General features: G+C 37.0%; 1 protein-coding gene across 1 annotated transcript; it reads right to left on the bottom strand.

The window, feature by feature from the left end:
* Positions 1–8,551: 8,551 nt before the first annotated feature.
* On the bottom strand, positions 8,552–14,310 carry LOC117304856 (membrane progestin receptor beta-like). The gene is made up of 2 exons (XM_033789478.1): positions 14,162–14,310; positions 8,552–10,849 (listed from the first exon to the last, which is right to left on the bottom strand). The coding sequence occupies exon 2, from the start codon at positions 10,810–10,812 to the stop codon at positions 9,814–9,816; it is 999 nt and encodes a 332-aa protein (XP_033645369.1). The 5' UTR covers positions 10,813–10,849; positions 14,162–14,310; the 3' UTR covers positions 8,552–9,813.
* Between the last annotated feature and the right edge of the window lie 1,555 nt (positions 14,311–15,865).

The raw sequence follows: 15,865 nt of genomic DNA, 5'->3' as shown, positions 1-15,865 counted from the left end.
CCCCCCAGGCAATTTTTGGTTCTGTCGAAGTGCTTTTCAAATAATATTTGCCAAACAGACATCCATCCATCCATCCATCATGGTGACTGCTGCAATCTCTAATTAGGCCGTGTCCGAAACGACGACTTCGGCTACAGCCGGCTACGTATAGATCAGCGCGTCTACCAGATTGAGTGTTGAAGAATAGGCAGACGCGCGCGATCTAGCCGTAGCTGTAGCCGAAGTCGCCGTTTCGGACACGGCCTTCGCGCCCCCGTATCTCCAGCTGCTGAGCACTCTGCCACCGTCTGACTCCATAAAGGCGCCAATGGTTAATTTTGACAATGCATCACGCAACCGTAAGACATATGGGCCTATGGGAGTATTAATCGAGAGCGATTCTGTAAACTGGTAAAGTGATACAATTTCCCGGAAATAGTTCCCAGCGCTGCGAAGATCGTACACGGATGATTGTCGACACTATTCAACATAGAGGAGGGGTTGGAGCCAAACTATACCCTTGGTTTTTGAAACCGTTCGATCGTTATAATAATATCCTAAATAACTCTAGTTGTATACAATAAAAATATTAAAATGTGAAGAAAAAAAATCATTTCATTTTTGGGAAATCGCCGAAAAATCCAGAGCGAATAATAAATTATTGTCCACCGCAGGAGGCACGGTGGTACCAAAAAGTACAATCTGAGAAGCGTTACCGCGGTAACGAACGCTTCTTATAATTGGGGGGAAAGCAAACACAATTTTTGCAACATTATGTGTTTATCTTTCGTTATTCACTTGCAACTTCGATGACCAATATAGCAAAATTAATGTTCATCGTTTTAATGCGTACTATGTTGGAACACCAACTGTTTTTTGATAATATCATTATTAACCAAACCGTGGCCAGTGCCTTTAAAACTGAATTGATTTCCAGAACTTCCCTTTTTCGATTGATCATCATTACATGTGAACTTGCTACACCGAGGTTATGAATTCCTAATGACAGGAAGAGGCGCCATTCGATCGTGAAGTCTTACGGGGCTAATTTCATAAAAACCTCCGAGCAGATGCAGTCTCAAAAATGTTGATTGAAAATACTTCTGCGCCACGATTTCGTTAAAAAAAAAAAAAAAAAAAAATACAGACACAAGTAACGAGTTTGCCAACTTGATTGATTATTTTGGGAAGATGTAAAGATATAATGCAATCTAAAATTATTCTTGTCCAATGTTTATCTTTCATACATCACGTAGACAATAAAGGTAAATGCCTCGATGCCCCCTGGTCATCGCCTTGGTGCCCATGAAATGTTCTAGTACAAATTCCTCATAGGGTGCCCTTTACCGAAGAGAAAATGACTTGGTGCTTGACCTTCCGTCAACAACGAATCATTACAGGCCTGAACATAAGACTAGCCTACTTTGTATAAAAGTAACGCAAAATATAGAATTTGTACGACTAAAATCTCGGGAGGTAATTTTTCTTTTTGTATGACCTCTCAGGAATGTGTGTTATTAAATGGAAACTACAAAAACATTGTTATCTGCTTTCAAGTACTATTTAACTATATAGTAAGTTTAAAATGAATGCACTTAGCCTTTTGTCTAGGTCTAAACTTTGAACTCTTTGTTGTAACTCCAAGCGCCCTATGTTTGAATTATTATCCGGAAACGAAAAACAATGCTATTTTGTTAGACTGTGAAAGCTAAAACGACCATGATAACATTTCCAATGTTTTTTTTTCACCCTTCAGTTTTCTATGGCGCTATTCTATAAACGCCAACAAAAGGTAAATAGCTGACTATCTAAAACATTGCATGTCTGAATACAATCAAACACAAAACAGTCGTATAAAAAAGCAACACATAGTACAAAGTAACACAAATTTATCACAGCATTCAACTTGAAATCTGTTTTATTAGACACACAATTATACAAACCCAAGTGACACAACAAGTACACACACTTTAAACAATCACATAACTTAATGTGTCCCAAGTACAAAGTTATCAGCAATAACATTCAGGGGAACCCAAATGACTTCAAGGAAAGTGTCTGGAGTGTAAAGGATTCTTTCAAATTTTGTAAAAACTTCATAAATTTCACAAGTTGTTTATGCCTACTATAGTTGAAGAAAACAAAGGATAAACAAAATAAAACTACCTTTTGATATACTAAGATCAACTTAAATTTTTACTAAAATATACACCTGACTTGACAAAATGTACATACTGATGTATTTTATGTTTATATCACTGTTTCAAAATAAAATATAAGGTAACAAAAGTTATGTTTTTGAATGTTTATGTAAATGAGTAAGGTCAATAGACCTCAATCAGGCTGTCTCCATCTTGGTCATGTTCCTTGTATCGAATAACAATTGCATAATCATTTTGAGAATAGGAACCAGACTATGTTGTTCTTTCAGCCTCGGTTTGATTACATTGATACCAATTTGAAACAAAAATTCAAGATGGCTGAACCATGATAAAGGTCTATTCCAGAGAGCTTCTACCCACACTTAAAATACAATCTGCATGTGTGATGATTCATTTTTGTCACAAAAAAGATAACAAGTAACGTGTTTGACAAAATAGTGAGAAAATAGAATTAGCTGTGGCAAAATGCTTACCATCCAACCGAACCACAATAAATGCAAAAGAATAGTGGCCTGATGTTTTGTAACAAAAAGTCTTACAAAGGCAAAATAACATTCAAGCGCTGTGGATGCTATTATTATAATTTTTTTTACAAATTGCATATTATTTTTTTCAGAAGGCTTTCATCTTTAAGTATAAAGAATATAACATCAAATATCCAGACACGAATAGTCACATCTTAACATTTTACACTTTTAACTACATGATGTATATACCTTCTATAAAGGTCAATGAGATATTAAAATATCAGAGGATCATTAATAGTCTTGAGTCGTTAAACATAATGGGAAACTATAATACTGACATAACTTTTGAATTTAACAGAAAACAGGCCTGATAAGATTGAAGAGGCAAGTAGAAAGAAAGTATTGAAAACTCTTTTTGACCTTCAAAGAACTGACAATATCTTGATTGATGTTTCCTGTTGGCTCTATAATGATGTATCTTCATTATTTTTTAAGTGATTAAACCAGACTTAAGGCCAAGTTACACTGGAGCAGTAACAAAAAACAATAACAACAACGACGCAAAGAAACACATCCTATTGGTTGAAATGCTCCACGCAGAATTCACCCACGCTCGTTCAACCAATCGAGGGCATGCATTTTGATCGTTCTTGTTTTCGTTCTCGTTATCAGGGCCTGTGTGACCGGGCCTTTACTATTCACAGACATTTTGTTTCCCACTCATGATCCTCTGACATTTACTGGGACACCTTTAACAAAAATAGAAATAAAAAATAGAAAAGCTACAAGTATCTGTATGTATTTGCTTTTAAAAAAATGCGTCAAACTTGTCTTTGCGTAGAAAACTAACCTTTACTTGCCACTTAAGGGCATTACATGCAGACTCACAATAGAAGCGACAACAATGGAATTTTAACCACATTGCAAGCTTTTGGCCAAAATATGATTGTCAATTATACAAACACCACGATGATAATTGCGTTTGCACATCAAATCAATTCGGCTGGATGTAAAGCTGCTTGAAAGTAGTTCCCTTTTTCTACTTTGGATAGTTACCAAGTGTAATCCTATAAAATATGGGATGAAGGATGGGGAAGGGGAGGGGACGTCAGCAGTACGTGTCATTCATCACACTGTACTTCAACCTCCTCCCACAACCAGTCCATTCGCAGCAGTACATGTAACTATCACATTTTATACATGTACCTCAACCTCCACCCCTATTCCTTTCACACCTGTATGATCGATTAAGTTATCAGTATCAAAAACCCTAAACTTACAGAAAATAGGACAATTAAATCTTTTGTACATGTCAAATGAGGATATGAATTATACCAAAAAGTCATTTAAATATGAGTCAAATCAAACAAGGATTTGGTTCAAAATTTCACCAAATTAGTTTGAAAAATCTAGCCAAGATGCTATTTTGTTTTTGTCACACATGGGTGTTCAACCCAAACGTGGGCGTCCCAATTGAGCAAATAATATGACAATTTGCTTACAGAAGTTGGCTCCTCTGCAAAGCCCTTCAAAATGACACACAATGCTTTCTGCCTGATGTTACAAAACCACCATCTTATTTTAAATTCTACAATCAATTTCTTCCCATAGGTTATATCTGCATTTTTTTTTGCTCTGAACTCTAAAGAAAGCTACGAAAGTGACTGCAAAACGATTCGCACTCCCGACTCAAAACACAATTGCACTAAATTTCTAAACACACTTAACACTAGCACTAAGAGAAGAAATCTAAAATTCACACCATGAATTTATATATTTTCAAAGAACCATCACCACTAAATTAACAAAAATAGATGGTTATTAATATTATCATCATAATCGTAGCATTGAAAATGTGTAATATTATCCAAATACAATTTATATTTATACAATAAATTAAAGTTTTTTCTTTAATTCAGTTGCTTTCTTTGTCTTATTTCGGGAGAGTATTTTTATCACATTTTTTTTTTTCAGTTTCAGCGATAACTGACCATAGTTTCCATAATTTCAGTGGGCAGACAATCTTTATAAATTATACTTTGATTATTTCAGTCGGATTATGCACTAGAGGCCAGCACTACTGCAACATGAATAAACCACTCTCTTCATTAGTATGTTGTTTTGTAGCCACAGCCAAAAAGCTGTTTCTGGCTGCCTTTGAATTGGTGACTGCGGCTAGGTCACTTTGTTTTGAAGCATAAAATGCCTTTAGCATCAGCCATAGGAACAGCCATAGCCATACATAGCCAAAGCCGCCAATTCAGACATGGCTGAAGTAGTCGGGCTCCGCCACTGCTCCAACTGAAAAGTACTATTTTTTAGTTTACAGCCGAGTTAACTCACACTGTGTCCATCAAAGTCAAGCTCCCTGTATACACAACACAATCAGGAGGTACCATAAGCATGCACACAAATGGGAACAGACTAAACAAAATCCCTCCCAGCCTCACTTTGGTTTGTGTACATTCCTATGGGAAGCAAACAAGATGGCTGATGTATGTGGTAAAGATCTTGACTCAATAAGCTGTGAAAGTACTACTTCAAATACCGTTACGACTACAAATAAATTAGTTAATTCTTTCCTTACTCACAAAAAAATATACGCAATAATTTAATATCTTATACATTCTTCTCGAAAGAAAATTAACTTTGACATTATATCTCATCTAATAATCTCAATAATATCTAAAAATACAAAGACATACGTATCCTGCTATTAGATGGTTCAGTGTGTACGCTTCTATTGAAAAACCAACTGTGTGTAGAGTGTAGAGTGATTTATCGTGCCTGATTTACTTACACTGTCTGCAAATTCAATTATTTCTCTTGTGCCTAGATATGGATGCACGCTTCATCGTTCAATCAGTAGTATTAGGAGCAGAGTAGACGATAATTGATACACGTACATGTGAACCGCACGCAGACAAACAATGCCACATTAGTCAGCAAATTTCGGATTTAAGACTTGGATTGCTCAAATCTTTTAACAAAATAGATTTCAGGTTTTTTTATATTTTTATTTATTTGATATTTGAAGGTACTACAGAGAGTGAATTTTGCACTTTAACAATGTACAGGCGATTTTTTACATGGATTTCTCAAATCTTTTAACAAAAAAGACTTCAGGGGTTTTCAGAATCTTTCGGAATTTGTCGATGGTTCTATAATATTTGAGGGTACTACAGTGAACTTGGCACTTGTATAATTTACATTACAAATGAAGCACTGACATTGTGATGTGTGTACACACCATTTCTAAACCATTTCGGGCGCTTTTTAAATAGAGATTTGAATTCAAAAACAAGTCACAGTTTCTGAATATTTTACGGAACTCAGGATGTTGGGTTTAAAAGGACTTGCTACAGACAATTAAAAAAAAAGGTTCGCTCAAAAGAAAGTGCGTAGATTTTACACTATGTCAAAGGTAGAGTTGTTTGGTTTTGTCAATTTAATGCTGATTTATAGACACAATACCTGCAAAGAAAACTACTCTAGTATTAATGAACCAACAGACCTTGCAACAAAAATAAAAACATGAAAACTAAACTTCAGAGGTGATGGTTCCCGGGTATTGTTTTTTTCTTCTTTTTCTTCTATAATTAGATTTTTGTGATTTGGCCGTTTAGATTACATTATTTTCCCAGGGGTAAGTAACTCCAAGAAGGCCGTCCGTTTTAAAAGACAGGGTTCAGCAAACAGCAGCATCTGTTAAATGCAGGGGACACTATTTGTAATTACTCAAAAATATTATAAGCGTAAAACCTTACTTAGTAACGAGTAATGGGGAGTGGTTGATAGTATAAAACATTGTGAGAAGCGGCTCCCTCTGAAGTAATGTAGTTTTTGAGAAATAAACTCTACGAATTTGATTCTGAGACCTCAGAATTAGATTTTGAAGTCTCAAAATCAAGCATCTGAAAGCACACAACTTCGCATGACAAGGGTGTTTTTTCTTTCATTATTACTCGCAATTGAGATGAAATTTTCACAGGTTTGTTATTTTATGCATATAGATGTTGAGATACACAAAGTGAGAAGACTAGTCTTTCCTTTGACAATAAATTACCAATAGTGATCAGTGTCTTTAAATAAAATACAGGAGTAAACCATTCATTGAGAACATTATTTCTGGAATATAGAAATGAAAATCCCGTGAAATCACTTCAAGGGATTGAGAATGGCTCGCACATAGCCTGAAGGATTTAACTCATTTTTATTTTTTCATGTGGAATTGGTTTGCTCTGTGTGTGTGTGTGTGTGGAATAAAGGTGACTGCGTTTGCATTAGAACTATGCATTCACTTTTTTAATGACAAATATTTATAAGTTGTGCAGTCGTCCAGCCCAGGGCCAATTTTCATATCGCTGTTCGAGCAGAACATTCTGCTTTATAGCAAATTTCTCAGCTAAGCAAGTTTCCACCGGGGTACCAGTCGCAGCAATGGTTTCTGTGTCTTGAACACCCAGGTCAGGGTGAATACGTGCGCGTTATAAATCTTATTATTATTATTATTATTATTATTATTATTATGTATGATGTTCTGGCTCAGGCTGGTAACCTATTTTTTGCCAAGATAAGTTTTTTGCCAATTTAATTTTTCTATGATTTTCATTTTGTGAATCTCCACTGGAAATGAAAAACATCCCCCTGTGCAACTTCCTCATACCGGAGAGTAACTCAACACACTGTGACAGCAATTAAAGACATTTTTCAAATTCCGACACAAATCAAAACATATGAACAGGCGTCTTGTGCACTATGTTAAATACGTACAAGCAGTGGGAATCTGAAGTACCAAAATGATGAAACAAATCTCTGTATTAATGTATAATGCAAATTCAGACAACCATTATGCAGTGAAGTATTTCATGATGAAAACCCCAATACCCAAAACCTCAGCAACATGAAGTAATACATCATTCACCATTTTTAGGTTTAGAATAATTCATCAGTCAAGCGCGGCAAGCAGTCAAGCATAGCCTATACTCAAACAAACATGTTCATGGAACTTTGACTGATCATGGTATATGAATTCATAAGTAACACAAAAAAACATGCTTTGTTACGAAGCAACGACAAATGTATCGTGTCTACAAGGAACAGCTGGTGACCGCGACTGATTTCCTGCGAGACAATTTAGGGTTACTAGGCAGCCATTAGTTTCCATCCTGCAGATACAAGTTTACAGCGGGATTGCCGATAAACAAGTCAAGAGTAGAACACTGCTAGTGCTAGTGAGCACATACAAATGACTGATATCACTAAGCTTTTACTACACAAACAGCCCGTGGCTAAAGTAAAGGAAATTCAGTGCAACGATGTAAAGGGATAACTCCTAAACAGCCATGGAGTGTGCCCAAGTAGTTGCATGAGAAACTACTTACTTTCTCAAAAACTATGTTACTTCAGAGGGAGCCGTTTCTCACAATGTACTTTTACTATCAACTGATCACCAGCTCTCCAGTGCTCGTTACCAAGTAAATTTGTATGCCAACAATTATTTTGAGTAATTACCAATAGTGTCCAATGCCTTTAAATGATATTTTCAAGGTGATAGCAAATGGGGAAAATTAACATTTCTCATTTACATGGTTTGTCTGTCGGAGAGACTTCATGACAAAGTGTTTGATCTGACACTTATATCTAACACTAGGCAAACACCTTTGGTTAAATTTCATCGCACAACTGCCAAGTAAGAAATAGTTGGTTAACATAATTATGTGTGGATGGTGAGATGGCATAGGCGTGGAACCTCCAGTGGCGTGTCGTGTCGTGGCCGAGTGGTCTAGCGCACTAGACTTAGGCTCTGAGTTACTGAGTTGCTTTGAAAGCACAAAAATTAGAGCCGTTAACCAACTGTTCTTTGCAGAACCAAAACTACTCAAAAAGAGATATTCACATGGTGTTCACATGGGGTTACCGCAAACCTCCCAAGTTTCAAATCCTACTAAAGAGTAGCTCAGGACAACAAAACTATGCTTACCAGAATAAGGTTACCAGCCAAACTACATTGTATCATGTCGCGTGTACAAATGGAACTGATAAAATACTAAATTTCTCCTTAGAACACAATTGTTTTTAAAAGGAATATTTTTCGCATTTAGAAGCGATTCTATGAAATTTGGCCCTGGTGTTATTTCCGATCAGCATACTGAGAGTTCCAGTCCGGACCTTAAAGCATTGATACAAGCTTGGACAATCGTATTTAAGAACAAAAACTGTCCACATACACTGTACATTGTACATTTTCACATAATTAACCATTCATGTAGAGGCTGCAGTCAAAACAAAATTTCTCCAAGGTAATATATTGATAACGGTGATCGTTGTTTTGATACAAAAAAAATATGACAAAACACAATTTTTTTTCCAGAGTTAGTTTTGCTGATTAGGCTAAGGCAGCCTTCTTGTCTAGATAATATTATTGGCCCGAGACAAAACACAGCTTTATGCACGACGCACCCTACGTTAGTTACAATTTTTTATTTTGTAATAAAAAGTGCGTGCAGGATATCTCTTATGTCCCTGTGTCGTAAATTTCCCTGCATGTATGTAACTCGCTGCGTCAAAAGAATTGCACTTATTTATTATAGTACAAGAACCTTAAAGCTTTCACTATTATATTAAACTGCGCTAGGAAATTATCATCTTGCTGACAAAATCCAACCAACATTTGTTTTTACTCTCACAACTTTAAGATTGATAGGTCTGGCCTGATGCAATGCAGTACTGCTAATGATCTCACATAATTAAATGTCAAACCAGTCGATGGTAATTATTACAAGGACTATATGCATGGTGAATGCATATTGTACATTCTACATACATGTACAATAATAACTTGAATAATAAAAAAATGCTAAAGTGAAAGAAAAAAATGAATTCCACAATTTCACATGTCTGCCTTCCTGCTTATTTTACTAAGCAGAGAATTGTTTTATGCTTAAAAGCATCTCTGTGCAATAAGGCCCTGGATTTTGTTTTGTTTTCATATCAGACACGCTTAGCACAATCTTCTTGCTTACATGTTAGTCAGTAGATGATAATGTGGAAATCATTTTCCTGTAAGCAGAAGATGTTTCATGCTTAAAAGCATCTCTTTATGAAATAAGGCCCTCGCTGTTGTTTTGTTTTCAGACATGTGCTTAGCGTAATCTTTTTGCTTACATTGTGGAAACCATTTTCCCATTCAACTTGGCCAGTTTTCATTCTTCTTTTTCCCTGTCTAACCTAGCCTTAACTTTATGTCCTAATACAATAACAACGGTGAAATTAGCGACCACAAGTAGAACAAAATAACCATACACAAGTGACGGTGTGGGGGTAAAAAGACTTGAGTAGACGTTCCTCCGGTCGATGTAATCTCGATACACAGCCTCTGCTTCCGTGTACGACACCAGCGCCATGAAAATATGAAAGAGCTGATGGCCATGACCGACGATGTCAAAGTTACCAGGCGAGAACTTCTGCGGGAAGGGCGCGGCGAAGAAGAATGATCCAATCAGAAAACAGGCGACCTGGATTACGTGGTAAAACATCGCGATATCATGAAAAATCGAGAAACCCTGGAAGAGAAGACGCGTAAAGATAGGTAGAATGGCGACGATGTACCCCGCCGCGACCGACGACATTTGCCAGACTTTTCGGGCAAAGGGGTACGGACGCTTGTAGCGATACTTTGAGTAACTACAGCAGAAACAGACGAGGAACGACAGCAGCCAATGCAGCGGTACGTAAAACCCCTGGAGGAGGTTGTAGACCCAGGGCAGAGAGCAGAAATGAACTTGAGCCATCCCGGCGGCGAAACAGTAGATGCTGACTCCCATGTAGTCGATGAAGAAACACACGTGGTGGCCGATCTCGTTGATGGACTGGAACAAGTGTGCGCATGCACTGAGGAACAGGTACGTCACGCTGCTGATCAGGAACATCCGGAACATTGGAGCGTACGGATCCCTCTCCATGTCGATCATGGAGCACAAACGGATTCCTTGGAATACGATTGCGATGCAGGCGATGGCGTGGGTCCACACATTTAGGCTTTCGTTGTGAATCTGGAAGAAGCTCTTAAGGTAGAAGGTGAGAGGCTGGTAGGGCTTCCGGTAGCCGACCTCCACGTACGGCTCCCTGAACTGGAGAGGCACCTCTTCAGCGCGTAGGCCGGGCGGCTGGTTGTCATCTCGGTAACCGATGGAGATTTTCATCTTTCCACTTATCAACTGACTGTCATCTAATGAGGAACTGCAAAAAGAAAACAGATTTAAAAAAAAACAAAAAAACAAAAAATAATTCTTCATGAAGAGCTTCAATGCACTTCTAACTATAATAAGGGAATCAATGTGTGGTGAATCAAACTAGCGGTTTAATCCCAACGAGGCCTGGTTCTTGAGAATTTTACCAAGACGAAGTCGAGGTAAATTGGGATGTAAAGCCATTGATCCCAAGTGTTGTTTAACGCATAGAAAAGAACCCAGTGCCCTCATCGAAAAAAGAAGGGGTTTGTCTCAGTGTTCCTGGCTGTAGCACCTTGTTAACCCTTATAAGGTGCTAAATAATTGAGTCTCAGAATTCATCACTGCAATTTAACCTATCTTTCTGGAAGTTTGTATTCTATACTCAGCGCCTTGAGTACCTTGTCTGGTAGATACGTGCGCTATAAATAAGACTTTGATATTATTATTATTATTATTAACTCTAAAATCACTGCCCTCCAGCGTTAATTTCAAGCGCTGAACCCCAATTGGAAAACCCACTCAATCAGGTAGGGACTGTATTCATGTACTGTATTATGATTGTAGGGACCCATAAGCCATAGCCTGAACCATATGCCATGTGTATTGTTTGATCAGGACACGCTGCAATAGGCCCTACAGTTTAGCTCAATACAAGTTCACTTGGTAACAGCGGACTAAACAAACAAAATCTTTCCTCATGATTGATGATTTACAAAGTAAAGCTTACTTTACATTTAAAACAATCTGTCATGTCTGTTGACAGTGACTCAATGGTATGGATGTGGTTCTTGGGGTGTTGGACAATTGACAAACATACGCTGTACAGTTCTTATATTAGAGTCTGTGCATTAGAAACTTGGCTTGAAAATTTGCAAAGATGCACCTGTCTTCATTATTTTTAGTCGTTGCGAAATGAAATATTAAAGATTCAAGCAAAGGTTGGATAATATTTATTACATTTTTTCCCCCACAACAATAACCGAGACTGTAAAAAGGGGTAGCCTTGGATACAACATGAAATAAACAACCTATATTATTAAAATATTAACAAGGCTTTCTCACAAAACAAAATGTAACTTACTGTTTTGGGTGTTCTTGGAAAATAGTTATTTTAGTAATTATTGTGTGATAATGCCGTCTTGTGCAAGTAGGCCGACAGTATATCATTAAGTCACCGTGGTCAAGTGGTTGGACTGTAGGACTTGCAATCACAAGGTTGTGGGTTCGAATCCCCAAAGCTAACCTCTGATTTCACACTGACTAGAATGAATATTGTCGTCTCGTTAATGAATCACAGTTTCTTGATTTGTGTAATTCATAATCATAGAAGTTAAACCAATGTTTGTAAGAGAGAGATTGGCTGTTGCCAGCTTGGTGTTTATATCCCTTGTAGGAGTTTGCCGAGTTCCCTTGATGTGAAGATCATTCAAACAAACAAACAAACAAACAAACAAACAAACAAACAAACAAAATCTATGAGTCATATAATGTACTGTTGATGACACTCTTTCTGAGTACCGTACATAAAACAGATTACGATAGTGGCCCTTTTGGAAAACATAAAATAGATTGTACACACGTTCGACCTTGGCGCTAAACAAAGGCACAGCCATTTGTGCTGACATGTACGTGATGCGATCAGGAAAAATGATTTATTTTGATACCAGTGGAGAAACATGCCCAAACAAGCCCAAACAAGCCAATAAGGGTGAAAAAAAAATGGGAAAAAAAAAAATAAATAAATGCTGAAATATATTGCATTTTATTTTGGAAACTTCCTTCCTGATAAGTTACATCCGAAAGTGGTTAATCATTGAAAATAAACAACTTAACATAAAACCCAGTTTTATTTTCTTGCATTTCTTTGTGTTTTTTTGTACTTTCACAACTTTTTAACATACCTGTAAGGTGGTAGGCCTATCAACACGCGTCTGGGAACCACGAAGAGTGTGTTCCCAGACACATGTCCATAATATGTTTTTTACACAAACTACGGATCAGGTATTTTTTTTTTCCAGGACGAATGTGTGCAGATAATTCTCCACGTTTGTCCTGTGGGAAAAAATACGCGCATGGTCGGGGACAATCGACATTTGTAGTGTAGTAGTGGTAAAACGGAGAAGTAGGGGACTGAGTTACGGTAAGAATTTATCATTTTTAAAAATTTTTGAGATTGCGGAGTGGATTTTCTGTAGCCCCCAGGGCCAATGAGAGTTCAAAGGACACAGAGCCTAATTTTGGCGAGATGAATAAACAAAGAAAACAAAAGATTTGCATTGCCAAAATTAAAATTTTTTGTTATAAAAGAACCGGAAAAAAGCAGACTCGTTATTTTCGTGAGAGATGTACGTCTATGACTATGAGGTTACGGGGAGACAATATAGCGAATCAAAACCGCATAGTTCTAGCAGTAGCTAAGTCTAACATAAAATAAGCAGTGAAGTGGAAATACATGAATGGAGTCAGAAATCATGCAGAAAAAGCAGGGGTAGACAATGAATAGGAAGACAAAAGGGTGGGGGGGTGAAGGGAAGGGACTGGTTTGACCAAAACCACAAGAAGATAGAAACACAAAGGGAAATGGGAAAGTTTGACAAATGGCGCCACCACTTTTTCACAAATTTTTACATAAAGGGATATCTCATCGAGGTAAATTAGATACTATATTATTTTATATCGAATGAAAAAGTGGTGGCGCCATACGGAAACTTTTCCGGAAAGGGAAAGTTTACGTATGGCGCCACCACTTTTTCATCGATTTGAAATAATAATATAAAGTATCTAATTAACCTCAATGAGAATGAGATATCCTTTTTACATATTTTTACGTTTTGTGTACAAATGGCCATGGGTGAAAAGTGGTGGCGTGATCCGGAAAGTAGAGCAGGGTCTCAGTTCATCATCCATCAATCATACCATATTTTTATATCAGCAGACAGGTCAATGAACTGTCTGACTCCATTTATAAATTTAATTAAATTCTAGACAATTCACTAAGCCTTAGCTAAGCCTATCCTGCCTAAATAAAGGACGGTAAATGAACATTCGACATGGAAACAAAAACACCAATTGTAAACACTCATCCATGGATGTTCAAAGAATTCTACAACTTTGTATAGCGCCAAACATATCAAAATACTAGCATTAGCAAACAACGTTCAGTACTCATGGTAAATACATGTTGCACAGTGTGGTACTGAACTGAACGACCCCGCCCAAACAAAAAACAAACAGTTTAACCCGGTCCGTAGTAACTACTCGAAGCACAGAAAATATTAAAAAACTCTTAGAATTGGGTGGAAAAGACAATACTACTTACATGGAACGTCGTACCACTACACTGTCTCACAGTTACCATATCTTTGGAAGAGTAAATTGAGTTACTGGTTGTATAAATTGCACATTTTTTTTTGCGTGGAAAAACACAGGCAGTTAAAATCGTCCACGGACGGCCTGTGTGTGTGTGGAGATTCGATTCATGAGCACAAAACTCAAGCAGCAACTAGTTACCGGTGATTGGTTATAGCGCCCTCCAGTGAGTCGGACTGAACAGTGCAAGCCCCCCCCCCCCCCCCCCCCCGCCCGAATTCATGAAACCGAGAATATTCTGAAGAATAATATTATAGGCAATGCAAAAACAAATTATTAACAAATAATTGTCTTCCTTTCCCTCAGTTTTTCTGAATACTTCATCTAGATGGTGACTTGATTTGACACTATTATTGTGATCGTCCCGACCCGACATTATTTTTTTACCCGACTAAAAAAAATGTAATTATTTGCTCAGCAAAGAACTACTACTATTGTGTCAAGCAGTTCAGCACACAAGTTTTTTTTTTAATTCTAGCACTCCTGGTTCTCTATTTTTGAACACAGATTTTAGCCAAAATGTCGGGTCGATTACAATAATTGTTTTAATTGGGCTGGTAAACTGTTTCTACTGTTAGAATTGGGTGCCAAGCAAGTTTTTTTGTGCATAATTAAATAATGGGCTCATTATGTTACTGCTGGTGTTTTGAACACGCTTTTTTTTAAATTCCTGCTTCGTGTTTTCAACAGATGATCTTTGGTCCTTGGCTTTAGATGTTTTTAGTCTACTTTGTGGGATCACTTGGGAACTTGCTTAGGTCAAGTGGAAAAAAACAACAACAACAACAACAACAACAACAACAACAACAACAACAACAACAACAACAACAAAAAACAACAAAAAACACCAGTTGATCGTCCGGGATTAGAGGAGTGGATGGGGGCCTTTTTATTTTTTTTAGTTTAAAGGTGGCCACCACTGTTTTTTTTATTCAAACTGCTATACCAATATTCTTCAGTCATCGCTTACTAATGTTTGTTCTTCAAAGATAAGTAAGTTTATTGAGAAATCTACTCATCAGTAAATGTGTCTTTTTAACAAACAAAACGTAAAATAAGTACAAAAAGGATGCGGCCTCAAAAAAAAAAAAGGATGAGGGAGTGGTTGGGGGGGGGGGGCGATCAACTGGTATTTTTTGTTTGTCTTTTAGTTTTTAATTATTGGGACAGGGTTAAGAAAACTACAAAACACACATGTCGTCAGCAACAGCCCATTTCCTCCGCCCTCTCTCGTTTCCAAGTTAAAACTACACGTCTAATTAAAGCGTTAAATTCATGTTTTTTTTAGCAGAGGACGAACTATGAAATTACTAATAAACAGTTATTGACATTAATGTTTCATTCATAAAAAAGTCATGTTTTTATTGTAAACAAAATTGAACTTATAACAAACCATGATCAATTTCAAAAGTCAAATATTATTGTAATTTCATTTCGCATAACTAAAATTATTTACAATATTATTTCCATGACATTATAATGGCAAGTAAATTTTAAGAAGAAACATGTTTACCGCCCCGCCCACTTCCTTCAGAGGCCACTTTTCCCACCTTTTCTTTTGAGCAAAATATTTTTCTTAAAAAGGTATAATAATAAATTAATAAAAAAACTTTTTTTTTCTTTTTCAGAAACCCTGACGCTAAACATGTTTTGT

Source organism: Asterias rubens, chromosome 21, assembly GCF_902459465.1.
Source record: "Asterias rubens chromosome 21, eAstRub1.3, whole genome shotgun sequence".
NCBI classification, from domain to species: domain Eukaryota; kingdom Metazoa; phylum Echinodermata; class Asteroidea; order Forcipulatida; family Asteriidae; genus Asterias; species Asterias rubens.
The sequence above is the reverse complement of the archived record's forward strand: the minus strand, read 5'-3'. Positions and strand labels throughout refer to the sequence as shown.